The 21,888-nt window shown below is 39.7% G+C and overlaps 1 protein-coding gene and 1 long non-coding RNA gene across 2 annotated transcripts in view; one reads left to right on the forward strand and one right to left on the reverse strand.

The window, feature by feature from the left end:
• Positions 1-10,728, reverse strand: part of LOC101172667 (hippocalcin-like protein 4) — a 24,425-nt gene extending 13,697 nt beyond the window's left edge. The window contains exon 1 of the mRNA XM_004074254.5: positions 10,567-10,728. Within this exon, the coding sequence (XP_004074302.4) occupies positions 10,567-10,713 (147 nt within the window). The 5' untranslated portion in view covers positions 10,714-10,728. The remainder of the gene's footprint in view (positions 1-10,566) is intronic.
• On the forward strand, positions 10,064-19,724 carry LOC144995113 (uncharacterized). The gene is made up of 3 exons (XR_013658751.1): positions 10,064-10,473; positions 16,136-16,212; positions 17,028-19,724. It is a non-coding gene; the product is annotated as an uncharacterized LOC144995113 (long non-coding RNA).
• The last annotated feature ends 2,164 nt before the right edge of the window (positions 19,725-21,888 follow it).

A 21,888-nucleotide genomic window follows, 5' to 3' on the forward strand; every position in this document is an offset into this window, starting at 1 on the left:
TTAAGAGTGTAGTTTGGTGCTTTTTGGAGTCCTTTTTTAAGAGTTTCACTGTCTAATTAAAAAAGAAATAAATAAACTTCCATAAAATGAGCTAACTAAAAAAACTACACAAAAGCAAAAAACAAGTTTTCTAATTCCAAAAAAAGCATTGAATAAAGAACTCAAAAGGTCATCAGCCCAGAACCTGACGGTCAACAATTATGGACTTAATTCATGAACATTTTTCTGCAACAGAAATAAATCTTGGGCTGCACGGTGGCGCAGTGGTTAGCGCTCTTGCCTCACAGCAAGAAGGCCCCCGGTTCAAGTCCCGGCTGGGGGACCTGAAAAACACATCAACAGGGGACCTTTATGTGTGGAGTTTAGATGTTCTCCCCGTGCATGGGTGGGTTTTCTCCGGCATCTCCGGCTTCCTCCCACCGTCCAAAAACATGCTTCATAGGATGATTGGCAACTCTAAATTGTCCATAGGTGTGAGTGTGAGAGTGAATGGATGTGTGATTGAGGATATTCTACCCTGCGACAGACTGGCGACCAGTCCAGGGCATCCCTTGCCTACGCCCAAGTGGGCGGGATAGGCTCCGGCAACCCTGTGACCCCGTAAGGGGATAAACGGTAAAAGAAGATGAAAAAAAAAAAGAAATAAATCTTTATTCTTTATTCTTTGCAGATGGATTTGGTCCAGATATCTCTGAAGCATAACACAGACTCCTATGCAAAAACTTCTTGCTAAACATTAATTAATATCCAAACTCAGAGGCTCTCTACTTTTTTTGCACCACAAACCGCATTAATATCAGAAAATATTTTCTTTGGCCTTTTAACCAGCAGGCTAAAGTTGGTGTATGATTTTTCTGAAGTCCCACTGTGATCATCCGTTGATCTATTTTCAAACGTTCCCAGTGGTCTTTTAATTATGATTCTGCTGGTTTTAGGCAAAGTCCAAATAGCTGTGTTGCTTTGTAGGACAGTTTCTGTAGAGCGGCAGCGTTTGTTAGAAATTCACCTCTAAGTTGTGGGAGGGGCCACTGCTGAAGCAAACCTCTGCTGATATCCCATCATGTCTTTGTTTATATTCTATCACACTAGCTCACAGACCCTCACAACACCAACATAACATTAACGTTGAAACATAAACGGCATAAAATATTGGAGCTATCCATCTGTACAGTTTTGATGCAGACAGATTCCAGCTCAGACGAGGAAAACAAAGACGTACATGGATCAAATAATGTTATTCTTTCCATGCGGTCCAGTACCGTTTGGACTGGTCCTGGTCCACAGCCCAGGCTTTAGGAATCCCTGCTGTACTTTGTTTGGTAAAGATTGATGTAGACTAATATTATGTGATGATATTCTACAAATGCACCATCTATGATGTACTAAACAGCAAGAAACAACTTTAAAACTTGCCCGCAATTCAATACTGATATAGTATTATACTTCAAAGACTACCATGGTTTGAAGAAATGAAATTAAACTAGAAGTTCTATTTTGTGTGTGTTGATCATAACTGCTGTGATAAGGGGGAGTCATGAAAAGATTTGCTCCCATGAGCTGTGAATGGTTTGGAACCGGAGCAACAATGAGAGCAGAAAGAGCCGGTGACGATGAATGAACATGGTAACCTTTGTAAAGGATGGAAAAAGTACAACGGATGTGATAGGGGAACAATCAATGGGATACTAGTCAAACACCAGCCCTACAATCCACTACTGTGTTGTAAACAGCTTCACTGGCTACCCATCCCATTCCGCATTCAATACAAAATCTTGCTCTACACATTCAAAGCCTTTCACAACCTTGCACCTCCATATCTCTCTGACCTCCTTCATGTCTCCATACCTGCTCGCTCCCTCCGCTCCTCTTCTTCTAACCAGTTTTCTGTCCCTTACGCCCGTCTTGTCACCATGGGGAGCCGGGCATTCAGTTGCTCTGCTCCCCAGCTTTGGAACTCACTCCCCCCTGACCTCCGCAACACTGACACACTGCCACATTTCAAATCAAAGCTAAAAACTCATCTTTTCCAAATGGCCTATTCACTTAAACATTAACCTTTTCACGTTTTTATATTTTTTTATTTAATTTTGTATTTATTTAAATTGTTGTTGTTGTTTTAAGTGTTTATTGTATTTTATACTGTATACATGCTGTGCGGCGACCTTGAGTGCCCAGAAAGGCGCCTTATAAATAAAATGTATTATTATTATTATTATTATTATTAAACTTTAAGTGTGTGTGTGTGCCTGTGTGTGCATGTGTGCAGGTGTGTGTGTATGTGTGTGTGAGGGGGAAAGCTAATCCAAACTGCGCACAGTCTGCATTTGTGATTTTTACAGCATTAAAGCGATTAAAGTAAGAATGCGAAACATTAGAAACAGAAAGGCTTGTTGGTATTTTTTTCTGCCAAAACACCATCCAGCAGAAATGGCCTTTAGCCAATCCAAACAATCCAAGCGCTAACTGGAGATTTTGCTTCGCTAATTCATGTTTTTCTTTGTCCAACATTATTAGACAACAAACATGTCAATACAGACCAAAACAACAACAAAATACCGATGTTAGGACATGTTTTTACTCCATAAACCTTAATTAAAAACATTATTCTGTCCATAAAACTACAACTAATATGACAAAAAATGGGACCACTTGAGCTTTTATTCGTATAGAGAAAAAGATTATTCTCATGATTTTAAAAGTCATGAATGTTTCATCTAACAGTAACAAGTAATCTAAATTAAAGTTTGTGAGTAACTTGCATTACAATGCTCATAGATTTTGACTCTGTTTGGTAACTAAATTGTGATTCTTTTGGTCATTTCAATTCCAGTCTGGTGTGATGTTAATTATTCAGAGTAAGACTGGAGAAAGCTCTTTTTTTATAGTGATTTACTCTTATTATAGAATATTTATTCATTAGTTGATGCAAAGTCAGTGCAAGAAGGTCTTCACAAAATGCAACAATAGCACAAATTCCAAACTACAACTGAACCTTTGAATTTTAAGTCCAAGTATATGAAGAACATGAAGTGAATGTCCATTCTGATGTCTGTCAAGGTGTAAAGCCAGACTAGTTTTAAAGGTAGATTACTAAAGGTGAAAACTGCAGGGAGATGTGAAAGGTAGCAAGAACAAATAAAACCTATTTGAAACAAAATGCAGCCATTAGAAGATGAAATCTTAAATACAGACAGAGCAAAAAAGATAAAATATTTGAGAAGAAGCAGCAGAATTTATTCTAGGTGTTTCTGAAGGACAGATTGTTAGGCAAAAGTTTTGGAATTAAAAAAAAAAAAAAAAACTTTTTTTTTTGCATATCTTTATTTGTGTTGACGCATCTATTTGTAAAAAGATATGTGAAAGTTTATCCTCTGTTATGACCATGACTGATAACACAAACTCATCTTTCCTGGGAGATGCAATGCTGTCATAAACTTCACCCTCACAGGTTTGTCTGTGATCTTTAAAGGGAAAACTCAGCCTGCAATATTAACCCTCATTACCTGATTGAGCAGATTGCTCTAAAAAATTTCCAATTGGACTGAGCTTCGGTTCGCTCCGGGTTTCCTCAGGGCTCTGTGCTCAGAGCAGAACAACTGAACCAGACAGGATGTAAACAAAGTATGAAGGTAGCAACCATGACGATGGGACACAGCAACTTATTGAAATGTTGTCGGATGAATGCAGGCTCATCAAAACATTTTTTTGCGTGATTCAAAATTCTTCTAACACTGTTTCACGGACAATCTATATGTCGTCAACATTTATCAGCGTACCTTCTTAGCCGTTTTCTCCTCAGTAACCGCCTTACAGCATGTCTCCACCGCACCAACGTAAAAAGTGGTGCAGACGTTCAAATTTAATCAGCGAAATATACAGTGAAGTTTGAATATCTGAAATATTATGACAAGAACTGCAAAGTGCAGGAATTCTAATACTTTTCTCTAGTTCCTTTGCCTTGTAATTCCTGGCCAATGACAAAATAGATCTTTAGTCACATGCTTTTGTTTACAGGCTTAGGTTCAAACAGAAATGCCCGGTTGAAAGGCAGTCTGAATACAGACCAAATGCAAGGTTCAGGATTTGGAAGTGGACTCACTCTGAACCGACAGATTTTTCCAGTCTGAATACATCCTCAGTGACCGAAACACTGTGATGCCTTTCTACCTGAACAAAATGCTTATACAAATACAGCAACAATATGTGTTACAGATACAGCTATGGACAGACTGATGAAAGGAGGAGCTTGGTTTTCAAGTTGTATTCATGTAAGTTTGATAACTTTTAGCAGATTTAAGGGAAAATAAAAACTAGGAAAACCAAGTAGAAATGTCATTAAAACTGCAGTCATGTCACATTTTAGCCTATTGTATGATCAGGAGAAAAGTGCAGAATTGTTTTCATATTTACATTTGCAAAAAGGCAATAGCTACTGCATTGTCCCTTCCAGCCAAGCGTGCAGAGAGAAAAAGCACTGAGTGATGGCAGTGTTTGTGTCGAGGTGTTTCCTCTCGTCAGCACGGCCTTCATATCCTCTTCATCTACAAACATCTCTCTGGAGACAGACGCAGGAAGGATACATCGCTATAGAAACACAGCTCACCTCAGCGCAGTTCAAATGCTAATTTAAGACCAGGCAGCGTGTCAAAGCCAGGAGAGAGGCGCAGGGGACAAAACAACAAAATGAGTGTGCTCTGATGACTCAAAGGCTCGGCTGGCCTTTATCTGCCAGATCTCAAACCTCAGTATTTAATTGAATGATGCAGTTGTTGCACTGACGTCTGGGTGACTCATGTTTGAGTGCGGCGCTAATTGTAACACACCTGCATGACGTGTTAAATGTGGACACTAACACACCAGAAACAAAGTCAGAAACCTGCTAACATGCACAACATTGCCTCGGATGCATTAGGTCCCAGTGGAGATGCTTGATTCAAAATCAGAGAGAGATGCACTACCAGTACAGGAAGGCAAGTTCCTATGGCATGCCCTAGTCTTTGTCTTAATTACTGGTTCTCAGTCACATGACATCCTAATCAGTCATTCAAGAGGTATTTTCTCATAATGAACTTTCTAGAACACTAAAAAAAACAGAAGGTGAAATTTGGAGCTGACACCGACTCCATTTTTGTTGTTCCAACCATGGACACTACTTTATTATAATTCCTGCAGAAGTAGAACCACAAAAATCTACATTTTGAAAGAGATAAAAAGGACAACAAATAGAACACCTCAGAGAATAAAACAAAAAGTGCTGCCTGCTCTAGAACAATGCATAAGCAGAACTGCTAAAACAGGTTCAAACGACTCCACTTAACAACAAAAGTAGCCAAAAGTAAACATCTGTGAGCAGGTAATAGGTTGTGTGAGAGACACACCACCCATTTTCAGACACACTGCTGTGTCTTCTATAAATGTTCTGCAGTTTATTCACTTCCTTTAATGCTGATCACAATGGAAAAGGCTCTTCATCATTTTCTGACATCCTCATCATCAGTATATTACATCATCTGTTTCACTGAATAAAACATATGACAGCAATGAATGAATTAATCAGACGTAGAAGCAGACGGGCTGCATGCAGCAGCTTATCTAAGCCACACACACATGCATGCACACACACACAATAATAATAACACATGCAGGCATACATACACACACAAAAGCAGACAAACACAATTTCATGATACTGCATCCTGTTGCTGCACACAAATCTGTCATCCCCCCCTAATAGGAGGATCTAATGGTCTTTCCAGCTTCACTGAGTGCCAGAAACAGAAAAGTCTTTGGGTCTTCAATCCCTCACGTCCGTTGTAACTTCATCTTAACTGCAAGTATCAATTATTACCGGTACATCTGAACAGACTGTGAAGATTAGCTTTGATTAAAGAAAAAATCCAGCTGGGCTGTTAACAGGATTTTCCATACATACCATAACAATGGAATGTGGAAGATAATATTAATAATAAACCAATGCCATTTGTTCATGAGGCAATATCAGATTGTTTGTGTGATAAACCTCTGCAAAAAATATATTACCATTGTAATCACATACATTAAATACATTGCCACCCGTCCAGGGACTACAGCTAAAATGGGCTTTTGGCTAACTCTGGTACATATGCAGAGATACTTTTTATTGTCCCTGTCAAATAAATGGATGACAACATAAAAACTCAAAAATAAATTGATAATTATTTTAATTAAACTTTTATCACCCAACTTGTTCCTCTAGAAACAACAATTGAAACGTTAAATAAAACAAATAAAAGTTGCAGGTCATTTCATGATACACCATAGCTCAGTTATTACCACCTGACAGTCATTAATAAAATAAAAAAAAACATGTAGTGGGTGAAACGTGGAGCAGTCCAGTTTTTCTCTAAGGTTTGCATTGCTCTGATTAAACATATTTGGCTTATTACTGCACTTGAAATGTATAGAAGATCAGAGTTGAATTAAATGACATGTATTTTGTAAAGCCTTGATGCTATCTGGATAAGGAAGTTTAGTTTCCTTCACATCAGAAGCGCTTGAGCTGCTTCCACTTTAGTCCCCACACTGACATATCAGTCCTTGCTTTCCCACTGCTTTGGTCCAATAGCAAACAAAGCCTGCCTTTTTCCAGCCAATCACAGTCCGTTTCCCCCTCCTTTCTATTTCATCACCAGACACTTTCACAGTGCCATTATGGACAGCTGGAATCAGTCTCTTAGCTCCCTCTCTCATGGTGAACCCACTCTAGTTCCACACACCGGGCATGTGTGGCACGCTCCAGGAATGCACTGAATGGGTTTTTGAAAGTGGATTTAGTGCATGGTGCTCACACTGGACTGTCGCTACTAGTGCATGCACTCACAGTTGGAGACGGTTGGTGTGAAATGTCAAAATGGTGCAAATCTGTGGGGTCAGCAAGTGGATCAGATGGACTTTACTGTATGTCTGTGTGCTGCAGCACCGGAAAACTTTATTGATCAACTTCCATCTCTTTGATGTCTCTGATCACGCAGTACAGCAGGCAAACGCACGTGCTCATGTGCACGGACATGACAGTCTCATGATTCCTCTTTCAAACACAGATTTTGATTATGAACCGTGATAGCTTCATAGAGAATATCTGCGGTTAGAAGTGTGTTTTCCTCTGTAAATGTCTCCTGCAGTAGTACTTGCACCATGAAAATAAATCAGTAAAACAGGCTCGTGATTGTCAATAAACAGTTAAACCAACCATCTTATAACAGAAGACTGCAGCAGCACCATGTCTCTGCTGCACCACTCAGATGTTTCACTGTTCCGCCTCACCCTTTCATGCTCCACCTCTGAGACTTCCTCTGCAGGATCAGAGCCGGAAGCACAGATTACAGACCGGACCTTTCCCTGAGCACCCAGGCAGAAAAAAAAAAAGATGCCTGTGTCTCCGTCCACCTTCCAGGCAATTACACAAACCCCCCTCCAGCCCATTCTCCACCTCATTCTGCCCCTGGAAGGCTTCATTAGTTACATGACCGTCCTCAGCGTCTGGACTGGTTCTGCACCAGAGGCTGAGCGTGCAAGATGGTGTTCCAACGCCTAATCTCCAAAGGATTTTTTCTGTCAGATTATACATTATTATTCACTTCCTTCTGTTTAATAAATCTCTCCAGTGTTCCTGTGAAATATCTTCAAATTGAAATATTGGTGAGTTGTAAGAACAGTCACACATACTTAGACTTGAGTTAGATATGACAGATTAACAAAAGGAAACACAGGAGAATTAAAAAAAATATATATAGTTTAGCTTTATAATATGTTCCTCATCGTCAACAAGTATGACCTCAGAGGTGTGTTGTACTGAAGCCAGTAACCTGCTGTGACTGATGCTCTTCATTTATATGTTCCAGAATATTATACAGTACTCGGGAAAATGTAGAAAAGCTTAAAAATACTTTAACACAATACTTGGATTTCTCAATAAATCAGAAAAAGATGGTTGGAGATGGAGAAAGGTATTCTGGGAAAAAGACAGTATCTAGTCAGTAATCAGATTATCTTAGTTTCCTCAGAATTCTGGTAGCATTGTTCTGGATGTGGTGAAACTCTTGGATCCTCCTCCCAGAAGATCCAACAAGAAAGGCTTTGCAAAAGTCCAGTCTTGAGGAGACACAGGCGTGGGTTAGCTTCCTACTGTTGCAGAAGAAAGGTGGGGCGGAGTTTATAAACATGTCTTAAATGATAAAAAAAGACTTTGAGATGATGTGATGATGCTTAAATGCCAGTGGTTGTTGTTGTTTTTTTTACCTTGTTTCTAACTGTTCAAGAAATGACGTGGTCAGACATTGAATTCCCTTTTTAGAGGAGGTCTAAAAAGGGAGTCTGGACGAAGTGCCATTGAGCATAACCTGGGTCTTGTCATTGTTATGCCTTTAGTTCTCCAGGCACGCTGACAGAGCTGTGGGCAGCTCTAGTGTGAGTACCATCAGTATTGCGATGGAAGGAGTTTCCACGCCCAAGAGGAACACTTAGACAGTGAGCAGAGTGGGTCCAGGAACTGACCTCTGAGGAACCCCACCAGTCACTGTGCAGGGTTTAGTGTCTCCCTGGGTCACACCTTTCAGCTCTACCTGTGAAAGCGGAGGACGCTGTGACCAACTGTCATGTGTGAAAGAACAAAAAGGAGGAGCAGCCCCCATCAGCTGGCATCAGCAATTCATTTACCCAGGCCTGTCTGTGCCATGAGACAAGCAGGAAAGGAAATCTGCCCTATAGGCCACAATAATGCAGTTGGCACTTAAGCCACAACCTTTCCTTAGACCTCTGAGAAAAATTTGAACGGGAGACGACTCTGTATTGGAAAAGACTTTGGGGTCTGGACTTATTTTTATGAGAATTTGATTGGAAAGACCTGTATAAAGCAGACGGGATCAAACCAGATCAAAGTCAACGGTTTTGTTGGCTTTGAGTTTTGGTTAAGAGGCTGGAAACGAAGATTTGAACAGAACTGGAGATAAGGGCTCCAGTCCACCAATGGAGGACCTCATCAGTTTTTGCGCTCTATATCAGCCTCACAGAAGTCTCCAAAAACACTCCAAGAGTATTCTCTGGCTCAGAGATTTCAGAGGTCGCCGCTCCACGGATAAAGAAAAGACTGAACCCGTTGGACTGTACCCCGTGGTGCAGACAGTAGAAAGGTTTATTATTACTATAAATATCATCAATATAGGAGTTTTACAATCTACGAGTTGAGCTGTACCACTACAAGGCAAAGGAGTATTTTTTCATTAACTGTTTACACAAAGGTTTCTGAGCTACTTACTATAAATATATTTCAGTCCTTTGCTACCATGATTTAAGAAACCCATTCTGAGAGCAGGGGAGACTCCGCCTCCCCCACCTCACCAGCTGATCTGAACAAGGACAGAGTAGAAACTGCGCTCTTTTTTTCCAGACTCTGTTTCAAACCAACCCACTACACATTTTAGGATGAGACTGGGTTGTTCAAACAGGACATAAACAGAGTTCCTCCATCATGGAGCAGCCGCTACACTGAACTCTAAGGTGCCACACTGTTGTGTGCACTTTTCTGTGTCTTATTCACTGGCTAAAAGCATTCTGGATAAAAGAAGCTGCTCACTTTTTGATTTTTGTTATCCAGTTGAATTAACCTCTTGAGACCTGGTGTCTACATTCAAGGAACATCACATACTGGATTTATTTTCACTGTAGTTAATTCCAATTACCTGGGGCCCTGTGACTACAATTTTTTTTAAAGCATATCAAACAAAGCCTTGGGTCTGAAGAGGTTAAATTCATTTAACGTGAATTGAATTTAGTGTGATTAAAGCGGAGCTGCCTTCTGGTACTGATTTGTTTTTGTTTTTTTGTAAATCCTGAAGAGGAATTTCTACTTTATTTGAACTGGTGTTTTATTACAAAGAAGAAAAAGAAGAAGAATTGATATTGTAAATATTGGCTGATCTGATGAAAAAAAAAATCCACAGCAACATGATGACGTCTACCCATAAGCCAGAACACTCACATACACACTCATGCGGAAGATGGACACACTGGTATGTTATGAATAATAAAGTTGCATCAAATTCTGCAGGCATTTAAACACAAAGGTGGTTCTAATCATCAGAGGATGTTCTCCTCGCATCTCACTGGGGAAGAAGCTAAAAGTCTGTGTTCATGTCCATGTTTGGATGTTTCCTGATGATCTGCACAGGCAGGACAGCTCCAGCCGACTTTCACTCCAGCTCTTCTGCATCACTGCTGCTCTCTGAGCTCAGAGGGAGAGCCATGATCTGCAAGCTGTAGTTCCCGCATTTCCCGCCGTGGCTTTGCTCACTGCAGCAGACAGTTCTCTACATTCTTCTGGTGAAAGAGTCCTTCAGCAAGCAGATCTGATCAACAGGATCCACACAGACCTGAGTCACAGCCCTGCACTTCCTGCTTCAGAGCTTTCAGCAGAGGATGACCTTCTGCTTGTCTCAGGTAAACAAAAAACTCATTTGGACTGTTTCTGTGAGCCACGGGTGAAGATGAGCGCAGGGCGCGCGCGACGCAAACAAAGAGACGTCCACTCACCTGTGTGACTGAAGGAGCGGCGGCGCGGCTGAGGAGGAGGCGGAGGGATTCTGCTGCAGAGCAGCGGAGGAGCGCACCTTTCTCTCTGAACATGAATGAACCGCTGCCGCTGCCCACCCTCAAGCGCCGCCTCCGCCGCGCCGCCATTGGCCCGCTCCACGCTTCAGGGCGGGCCTTTTTGACCCGATTAGACGTGGCTGCTTGCCAATCAAGTCCCGTGCGCGCGCCAGAGTCGTGCCGCCTCTCTGTGCGCGTGCAAGTCTGCAGGGGATTGAAAGAATAAAAAGCAAATTCTTTAAGCACGGAATAACATTTAGAGTTTAAATCAATTCATTTGCGTTTATTTTAATGTTCATCTTGTTTTTTTTTTACTTTAATAACAATTTCAATTTCGGGGATAAATTGATGTAAACTTGACCGAGGATTAGCTGGCCTCTAGTAGTGTTTGTGGTCCAGTTCATGCTTCCTCAGCTCCTTCCAACCTGAACATCGTCTCCAGTAGGATCCATGTTCACACATGTTGAACATCATAAACTTTTTTACCCCAAAAAATAGGGTATAATTCTGCTTCTGCAGCAGTTTTCAATGGGAAAACTGTTGGTGTTTGACACTGTCTGAATTTAACATTTGCTTTCTTTTTTAACAAAAATCTTCATTTCTAAATAAAAAACACATTTTATCACCTTCAGAATGAAGGTTTGATTTTTGAAGGTGATGTTTTTAAACAGAAGGATGTTTTTAACATTTAAAAACAATAATTCCATCCTTTTTCCTAACCCTCTTTATCCTTTTCGAGGTCACACTCACACATGCACACCTAGGGACACTTTGGAGTAACCCACTAACCTATGAAGCGTGTTGTTAGATTGTGGGAGAAAGTTGAAGCATCCTATAGGAGTTCCATACAACACTTCCAGTTACCTCCTGCAGTCTAATTTTAAGCCTCTTTTAGAGTTCTACTCACTTTCAATTTGAATTAACAGATTTAAAAATAAGTTGCAATATATCAATGTTCATCCGCAACATGAATGTTGAATATTCATTTCAAACAACAGAGAAATCTTGCACCAATTCTACAGGGGAAAAAATATTCAAACATTTTAAAAGAAAGAAATATCAAAGTCCTATGCCATGTTCAGTACATATAACTTAACATTCCTTTTTTATCCAAGAATCCTGGAAGGTTGAGAGTAGACCAGCAGCTCTGCTCCAGATCCTTTATGCTTTTGTCAATATTTAAAGGGATTTTTCTTCATTTGTGGATTCTGTTGGCTGAGCAGAGATGTACCCTCCTGACAAGAATCCCCGCCCAGCTGTCTTTCAACAGTAATAACCGTTTGGCATTTTGCTCCACCAGAAGCTTCATCAACAGGCCGTGTGGGTGGTGCAGCAGCATCTTCCTCTTAACTGTTTTCAAACGCCAGGCTATGTGTTGCTTGCAGCGTCAGTGAAGTGTTCCTAAATTGTCATCTTCTCTCAATTTAAAAAAGAAAGGTTTGCATGAATATATTCTTAGGATCGTATGCTAAATTCAGTTTTCCAAGAGTGCACTGTTCTCTGATTGCTTTGGCCGGGTGGGTGAGGGCCTGAAACGACAAGTATTTACTGTCATCAACACATCACTTCTGCCGTTGTATTTATTATGAACAAAATGATGTGAAAACACTAAATGTGAATTAGTCATGTTCAGAATCCGTCATCATCTGCCAGACGTTCTGTCTCTTGATCTTCTCCCTCTGATTTGGTCCTAAGGATGTCTTCCACCACCTAACATAAAAAACACGTTAAATGTATTACTATATAAAAAATGAAAATAAGGAGTAAACTTTTCATAACACTGAAAAAAAAACATATAAAGAGATAACGTTTTTTTTATATCATCCAGAATTGTAGTTGATGCTCCAGAACTGCAGCTTGAGTTGAAATCCTCAGAATCCAAAATTAAGAGTAAAAAAAACTGTAAAGAAAAAAAATCTGAGAAGAAACTGGTGATCAGCACAAAACCATAAACTATGTATAAATAGAAGAGTTCCTCCTATTTTAAATCCTTTAATGGTCAACCTTTAAGGTGGACTATATGCCTTCATAAAAGAACAAATCTAAATGTGTCAACAATTATAAAATCAAAACGTGGCTATTTTTAATTAAATGATCTATTCTGATAGGTTCATACTTGATTGCTTTTAAAATAATAACTATTATCTGATAACATGGTCATTTTCTGTTCTTGGCTGGTCAGTGAGAGTTTCTTCATTCTTTTTCGGCATCTTTGTAAATAATTTTTCCTTCTAGAGGCAGAAAAATCTCAGTAACTCCAAAAAAAAAAAGTTTGCTGATTGGAAACAACTTTGAAATGCTAGGACCTTTTCATAGTGGGCTGTAAGCAGGCTAATCAGCTAAGTTGGAAAATATTTTCATAATAAAAGTGCACAATTCATCTGAAATGACTATATTCCAACTGCAGCTATCATCATTCGGTATTAAGCAGTTGGTTTTGAAGGATAGAAAGGGGCGCCTGCATATTCAACTGAAGAGATTGAATTAGTGGGTGGAGTTTAATTGTGTCCATAAAGATTTTAATTAACTCATGCACAATCAATTCTGTTTGGTTTACCCCAACACCAACAAGACTCTAAAGACTTGAGGTGGAAATAATTCATGTCTCTGGTGGAGTATTTGAACCCTTTCCCCCTCAATTCCAAAGAGACTAATATTAAGTCTGAACATGTTAAAGTAATACTTTGGGAGTTTAAATCAATTCAAAAATCTTTAACCCTGAAATCTAAACTCTCTCATTTTTGTTGGATTTGCAGATGAGATGTTTTCTGCGTCCAGCAGGACAGCTGGTTTGCCTGCATGGTGCAGAAAATGAGGACCAGTTTAGATCACTGGAGGCTACAGGGTCACTGATCAAGGTCAGGATAAAGTTAACGGTGAAAATTCCTGTTTTTCTGTCATTTCCAAATCTGAACCTTGCATAAAGTGAAGTAATCTTAGGTGAAGCTGTGAAAGTTGTGGCAGTGTGTGAAGGTCGACATCTGCTGCTGGATTTATGGTCTCATTGAGTCCTTTCTGAAGACATGTTTCAGGTTCAGAGACAGAGCAGCAATTTTAACCGTCAGCAGACTCCGAACACACTTTCAAGTTTCATCTGCAAGAGTGTTAGTGTGTGTGTGTGTGTGTGTGGTTGTGTGTGTGTCCTTCATTCCAAGGCAAACCTCTAAATAAAACAAAGATACAAAAATAAAACAGTCGGAGTGAGTAGTTTGGTCCTGCAGAGATACAAACTTACTTATTCTTCCTTATTCTTCACTTGGTTGTTTAAGCACGACCACTGAAACACATTTTCTAGGATCATGATTGAAACAAATCCAAATGACAGAAAGAAAACACTGTGCGATACAGATTTAGTTAGAAACAAAAGAGAAAAAAACTCAGCAAAAATCATCCATGACACTGGATCACTTGATTGATTGACACTGGACTGATCTGTGTAAAGGAAAGAATGAATGCGACCATGTCTGGTCAGATTTAGAGTCAAAACCTCCTTCCATCAGCATTAAGGATGAAACATGGCTGGGTCTTTCAGCATGATAACCATCCCAAACACACTGCCCGGGTAATGAAGGAGTGGCTCCCTAAGATGCATTTACCCCTTGTGCTGTCTTAGATGACCCCCCCCCCCCCCCCCCCCTTCCATTGACGTGTTCTCCCTACCATGACAAAGGTGGATAAAGGTGGAAAGATTTCATGTAATCCATGGACACCAGTGAAGATCACAAATCATTGAAGAAAAAAGGTTCAGAGCTCTGTCTAGTGGGTCTAGATGACCCAACTCCCAATGGTGAAGTGCCTAGGACAGCACAAGGGTCACAAACGCTCCTGTCTCCTTCTGATTGCTTAATAGTGTTGATTCTTATTGTTTAGACAATCATACAAGTTTGACTGCGTTAGATATCATTTTAGTTAATAAAAACGTAATTTATTAAATATAAAGTTACATAAACTGGATATTGAGGTAAGATCTGGACCTGCTTGGGTTAAAGCTGAGTTTAGTCTTTCTCACCTCTTGGTTAAACCTGAATCCAGAAATCACCAAATTTAGAAACTGAACTGAAGTAATTTCAGGTGAAGCTTCCAAAGTCTTTGGGAGGGTTATTGATGGTTATTATTTTTAAAATGAAGCCATATTTTGCATATGTCCCCAAATTATCTCTTGGCAATATAAAAACTTTGATGCTGTGAATTATGGAGGATCAAATGAAACAAGGAAAAAAATTAAAAATTAACGGACTAAAGTTACTTGGACCAATGTGTCCAGAGACATTCTTTGTCATAACCATCAATTCTTGCTTTACATGTTGTGGCTGCAAAGGATTGTGGGATAAGATCCCATCTTTTACAAAGACATCTTTGATAATTGAAAAATCATTAATTAATGAATCTCTCTCTCTCCCCCTAATTGAAATATGCTTTATTGAAAATTGCATGAATACAGTATGAAGCTCCCTGCCTTTGCTTCTATGAATATTCATGACTGGTAGGTGTGTGTGTTTCCATCAGAAAAAGACGGTTGCCATGGGAGACGACCCCTTGAGTGTGTCCTCGTCCTCTCATCCCTCTTTCATCTGAGCTGTTCCCCCTCTCCCCTCCCACTGGTTATCCTTCACGTTGGTACGGTCCGTACAGGTTTGCAAAACGCTGAAGGAATCAAAATGGGCATTTTTGCTGCAGGCTGTCATCAGATGACTTGGAGCTCCTGCTGATGGTCTGGCCTGTGTTCATATCTCTGCCTGGGATTGAAGATGCATCCATATGCCGTGTAACTCTGTTGGACAGCAGCCCGGGAACTGTCTAATTGACCTTTACACACTCTGCAAAGGACGGCCTCTCCTTTCACCCCCGTCTACCCACAATTCCCTGTCTTCTTCTCTTTCTACCATCATCTCTCTTTCCATTCCTTCTTCTCTGGCGTCCTAAAGCTTTCCCTCTCCTTGTCCTTTATTTCAATGATCAATGTCACATTCAGATCTTTTTAAGTTTTAAATTCTATTGTCATTTTCAGTAAATAACTGTAAAGGGATTTAATAAAATTTTGTAAGGAAATGTTTGCTTTCCTGTGAATTTTCATTAATGTTTTGGGCTCAGATGAACCTCAAATGGTGGACGTCCATGAGGCTGGTGTTGCCTGAAAAAAGCAGCTTCCACGATGATCGTCTGAACTGTTGGAGTAGCAGGAACTCCTCACCTGCACCTGCAGCTCAGACAGAGCGCAGTCAGAACCAGGGCTTTGCAGGGAGAGCTCTGGTTGATTTAGAGCCAGGCTGCTGCTCCCCCATGTTCTGGCTTGCATAGCAGCCAAAGGCAGGACAGACCACGCCTTTGATGCACATGAGTCCTCAAAAACGCTTTCAGTCTTTCAGGAGGGACTTACAGGAGGAGCTTTCAAAATTTTACTTTTAGATCATTCTACCAGCTGATTTATTTTTTAGTGGTTTTACTATACATTATTTCATGTATTTCACTGTATTTATTTTATATTCTTGTGTATTTCATTTGAACTGTGCAGCATTGTGGAGTGGACCCTGATGCTGTCCCAGTCCAGGTGGGCTCTGTGACGCTGTTCCTGTGGCTGAGCTGCTCCTGGTACGAATGGATTCACAATTTATTGTTTCCTCAAAGCAGAGACAAGCCTGAAGTTGCTTTGATGATAAGTATTCATTGTGTGTGAGGTTATGGGCTGTATGTGTTAACGGGGAATTTTTTATTGATATTTTTCATTTGACCTTTATTTTACCTGGAAGTCCCATTGAGATTAGATCTCTTTTTCAAATTAAAATACAACAATTTGGTTCAGTCATGAATTATTCAGCCAGGTCAAGAGTGACATGTGCATATTTCTTCTAAAAGCCCAAAAAACTTTGTTTTAAACCATTTCAAAGGCATTAGGTCACATAGATGCAGAGAGTTTTGAATATTAGTCCATGCAGTTAGCAGGAGATAGAACAGGTATTGAGGCAGTTTAAGAAACGCCTTAAAGGTGAAGATTAGCCGGGGTCTCCGTCGCCTGACTATGAGTGAAGACCAGAGGGGGGGGGGGGGTGTAAGGGGTGTACTGGGTTATGTTTTAATGTCTGATTGATTGATAGATTGACCTCCTGACACATTTGAGGATGGAGTCTATCCCTTTTTCATGGCGCATTATTCCAGATCCAGTTTTTTTCCAGTCCTCCTCCTTTAAAGAGTCACATTTTTATTCCACTCTCACTTAGTCAATGGTGACAACGATGAGCGGGACAAATGAATGAGTGTGAAGAAGATTCTTCTGTGTTCTCATATTCGTGAACTCAGAACTACAGAACACAGTATTTAAAATCATTTAGTAACAAAGCAAACATGTTGTATGTGCACTACACAGGTCTGACCTTTAAAAAAGACTTGTTTTCTCTTTGGTTTCACAGGCTCACCTCTTCTTTCTTCTTCCTTTGCTTTCCCTTCTCTCCATCCACAGTCATGGGAAGAGATTACATGTCTCTAAATGACTCAGTCTATGAAGGTCAAGATGTGCCATTATGCTTCAGAACCCAGACTCAGACTGCCTGTGAGCATCAGATCAGCAGGAACAAACTGCAGACAGGAAACCTTGCAGCTCCAATGAAGTCAATGGTTTATGGAGGAGGATGTGTTGTTTTGGCGTAATTCCCTCCTGTCATACACAACAAGCAAGGAGGGGAGAAGAAAACCCTTTTCAACTGGAGGCAGAAGAAAAAGGTAACTTATCTATTGGAGCACCACTTGCTTTTGTCTCTCTAAAGCAGATTATGTCCATGTGATTCTCTTCATGGTCCTTCAGGGCATCGGTGCACAGGCACCAGCATACTAAGTCTCAGTCACAACTGTACTTATAAGTGGATACAGGCTGTCTGAGGGTGACAAACCTGTACAGGACACACATGTGGTCAGCAGAAGTCGGATCAAGGTGGATGAGCTCAAAAAATTGACATGCACATTTTTTCTAAGGGCATGCTGCGGGCAAAAGGTCATGGTGAACACTTAAACCACATGTAAGGGTAAATAAGGGTGATGAAGGGGAGATGCAGGCGTGTCATACAGATTTGTCTTTTTTTCAACCCTCACAAATCCTGTGGACTGCAAGGAGCCTGTTGGTGTTTTTCACATGCACTGCAAAAACAGCCCCAATAAAAGTATGTCAAGAATTCTTAACGTTTGAAGAAAATAAACTAAAAATAAGCAATAAATTCTGTCAATTTTGTAAGAAAAATGGTCTAAAGAATCCTTATTTTAGAAATATATTGTAGTCATTTTGCACGCTTTCTGAAACTGAGATTATTTTGCTGTTAAGATACTTCCTTGACATGTTTATTTTTCTTGCAAGACAGGAAATAAGACACATTTTCTCGAAACAATGTCTTTTTACTTTCTTAAGAATCTATTTTTGCAAATAATGGCACACTTTCTGTGTTCAGCCTGACTTTCAAAAAAGGGGAATTTACACTATTTTTGATTTTGATTTGATTTATTGATTTATTTCAAGCATTGTAGTCAAAACAATAAAGAATTTACATATATTTATCAAATTCATTACAGAAATGATGAAATGCATAGATTAAAAAGAAATAAAATAAAACAAAACAAAAACCTCACTTGAATCACATTTGCCTAAATAAATACAGTGATCATTAACTAAAGTATAATAGAGTTTGATTTATTGCTTGAAAAGGAGTGGGAAGGAGAAAGCTTATATAATCCCCCCCCTACTGAGTTCATTCATTTGATAGTTTAACAGTTTTTGTAATCCGGTTCTGATCAGATAGATTCTCTTGAAATAACAAAATCCAGTGCCTAGAAATGATTGATGAACTTCAGAAAACATTCATTCATGATTTCAGTAAACAGTAACGATACAGATATGTAATAATAATTGATTCTCATTAGAACACATGATCACAATAAACCAGTAATTATTGCTACACATTGCAGATCAAGTAAACAAAATCAATAGTTATTGATTGTAATTAAAACCTTTCAGTAATTATTATTGCACATTACAATGTAACACTCATTGATTGTAATTAAAAGAGCTTTGATTATTTCACCACAATCAAGTTCACACATGGATTTGGAATTACTCAATCACCTGTTGATCCTTAAATCCTCTTATCTTCATCTGAAATCAGAGTTTCTTTATACATTTTCTTGAATATTTGGATATTTGAACATTGTTTGAGCTCATTACTGAACCCGTTCCAAAGTTTAGGGCCACACACCGACACACAGAAACTTTTCTTTGTGGATTTGACCAGTTCCTACATCCCCTCAGTTTGATCCCCTTTCATTTTCTAAAAACTGTTTTTGGATATTGAATGGTAACGATTGGTCCATTTCTCACATTTGCTCCCGTTTCTGCATTGGCTCAGGTGGACCTCAGCATGCTCTGCATCTTCTCCTTTACATGTCTGCTGCAACACGTCTGTGGGGAAAGTTCACACACGGCTCTGACCCAAATAACCTGAACATTCCGGTGTGGAAAAGCAGCTTTCATCCTTTCACCTTCTTATCAGAATCAATCAAACTTTTCTCAGAAAAACAATCTTTACTTCACAAACAATGTCAGAAAAATTCCTTTCGTGTTTCAGCCTGATGTGAATTTTTCTAAAAAAAAAATCTTTCTTTGCTCGTGGCTCCAGGGTTCACGACCTGAACTGAAATCAGACAGATCCATCATTAGTCCTAAAGTATGAAAGTAGTTTGAAATCCTCTTTAAAAGATTTCTTCCCATTACGTTAATTTGATTAATGTGATTTCTACAATGACTCTTTCTTTACACCCTCAGGCTCTGAGGTGCTTCATCATGCGGAGACGGGAAAGAACCAGAAGTGAATTAAAGGGAGGGGGGGACATCAAAACATAATGCAGAGAACATAAGAATACATTCTTAAATATGGTCTCCATGGTCACTTTATTGGGCACACGTGACAAACTGCACGTTAACTAAAATGTCTAATCAGCCAATCGCATGACAGCAACTTAAAGCATTTAGTCATGTAGACATGGTCTAGAGACGATCTGCTGCAGTTTAAACTGAGCATCAGAACGCAGAAGGAAAGTGATTGAAGTGTCTTTGAATGTTTAATATACTACCCTTTTTATTGTTATTATATTTATGATATTTAAGGTTACATTTTAATCATTTTACGTATTGTTTCTTTTATTATTTTTCTTTTTTTCTCCTTTTTTATTTATTTATTTATTTAAATTAATTATATTGATATATCTTATATTATATTTGTTATTGTTATTTTATTAAAATTTTTTCATTTTTCATAATTCAGTGTTTCCTCTTGGGATCCATTGTTCTGGGGTACTACCGGCTCCGCCTGTAGGGGGCGCTGTTGCTGCGGTGCTCGTTCTTAATGGGCCGGCTGGGGTCCCGCTCTGTGGTCTAATGGCTGTAGAGTGGGCCCTAGGCTGCTCTGTGTTGGACGGGCGCTGTGGTAATGACCCCCGTGATCCCCGTGCCTTTGAATGAATGAACCCCCATTATATTGTTCCTGTGCAGCAGAACCAAGCCAGACCTTTTCTTTATGCTGCAGTTCTTTGTTTTTGTTCAGGGTTCTACTGGGGGAACTGGGTGGGTAGAGGGAGGAATCTGGTGAGGTAGGGGTCCCATCTGTGTGATACTGTCCTGCGTTCTCTGTTTTTAATAATTTTCATATTATATGACTATTTTATCTGCTTTAACGTTGAGCATTTTGTGTTTTTAACGAAAATGAAAGGCGCTATACAAATCAATAAAGTTTGAAGTTTGAAGTTTGAAACTGAGGCTACAATTGACACAGAATCACCAAAACTGGACAATAGAAGATTAGAAAAACGTTTTCTGGTCAGATGAGTCTCCATTTCTGCTGATACATTCTGATGGTAGGGTCAGAATTTGGCATCAACAACAGGAAAGCATGGATCCATCCTGCCTTGTATTAATGGTTCAGGATGGTGGTGGTGGTGTAATGGTGTGAGGGATATTTTCTTGGTACTCTTTGCACCCCTTAGTACCAGTTGAGCATGGTTCCAACCCCACAGTCTACCTGAGTTTTGTTGCTGACCATGTCCATCCCTTTCTGACCACAGTGGACCATCTTCTGATGGCTACTTCCAGCAGGATGAGGCTCCATGTCATAAAGCTGGAATCATCTCAGACTGGTTTCTAGAACATGACAATGAGTTCTCTGGACTCAAACGGCCTCCACAGTCACCAGATCTCAACCCAATAGATCACTTTTGGATGTGGTGGAACGGGAGATTGACATCATGGATGTGTAGCAGACAAATCTGCAGAAACTGTGTGATGCTGTCATGGCAATATGGACCAAACTCTGAGGAATGTTTCCAGAACCTTGTTGTGTCTATGCCACCAAAGATTAACCCTTGTGCTATCCTAGGCACTTTACCATTGGGAGTTGGGTCATCTAGACCCACTAGACCATATGTGTCAAACTCAAGGCCCTCGGGCCAAATGTGGCCCTCAATGTCATTTTCTGTGGCCCGCGAGAGCATCAAAGTTTTTAATTTCTTAAAATGAAATAAAAAAAATGGTGTGTATTTATTCATATCTGGGGGAATCGGACTTGAAATATCGGATTGGGCAACTATACATTAGGACTTATTCACTGTCAATAACCTGTCAGAATCAAATTTGAAAGGATTCATGCTAGAGTAACAAGCAAACATATGTTTTTTATGCAACTGTAATTGTCACTTTAAAAAGTTATAATAAATAAATAATGAGTTATTTAACATTAAGGATTAGTTAATTAGTTTATTTTTCATTACTTTAAGTTACGTGTATAAGTTAATGTAATGAAAAATAAACGTAACTAATCCTTAATGTCAAATAGTTACATGTATAAGGTATATCCGGCCCTTTGAGGACAGCCACTATGCTGATGTGGCCCTCAATGAAAATGAGTTTGACACCCCTGCACTAGACAGTGCTCTGAACCTTTTTTCTTCAATGATTTGTGATCTTCACTGGTGTCCATGGATTACATGAAATCTTCCCACCTTTATCCACCTTTGTCATGGTAGGGAGAACACGTCAGTGGAAGGGTGGGGTCATCTAAGATAACACAAGGGTTAAGGCAGTTCTGAAGGCAAAAGAGGAGTCCAATGCAGCACTACCAAGGTGGACCTCATAAAGTGGCTGTTGAGTTTATGTTTACATTTCACACCCTATTTGATAAATATTAGTATTTAAAGTTTAGGACACATACTTGCCCCACCAACTCTTCAAAGAGACCACTG

This window comes from Oryzias latipes, chromosome 11 (assembly GCF_053564925.1).
Source record: "Oryzias latipes strain Hd-rR chromosome 11, Olatipes_Hd-rR_3.1".
In the NCBI taxonomy this organism is placed as follows: domain Eukaryota; kingdom Metazoa; phylum Chordata; class Actinopteri; order Beloniformes; family Adrianichthyidae; genus Oryzias; species Oryzias latipes.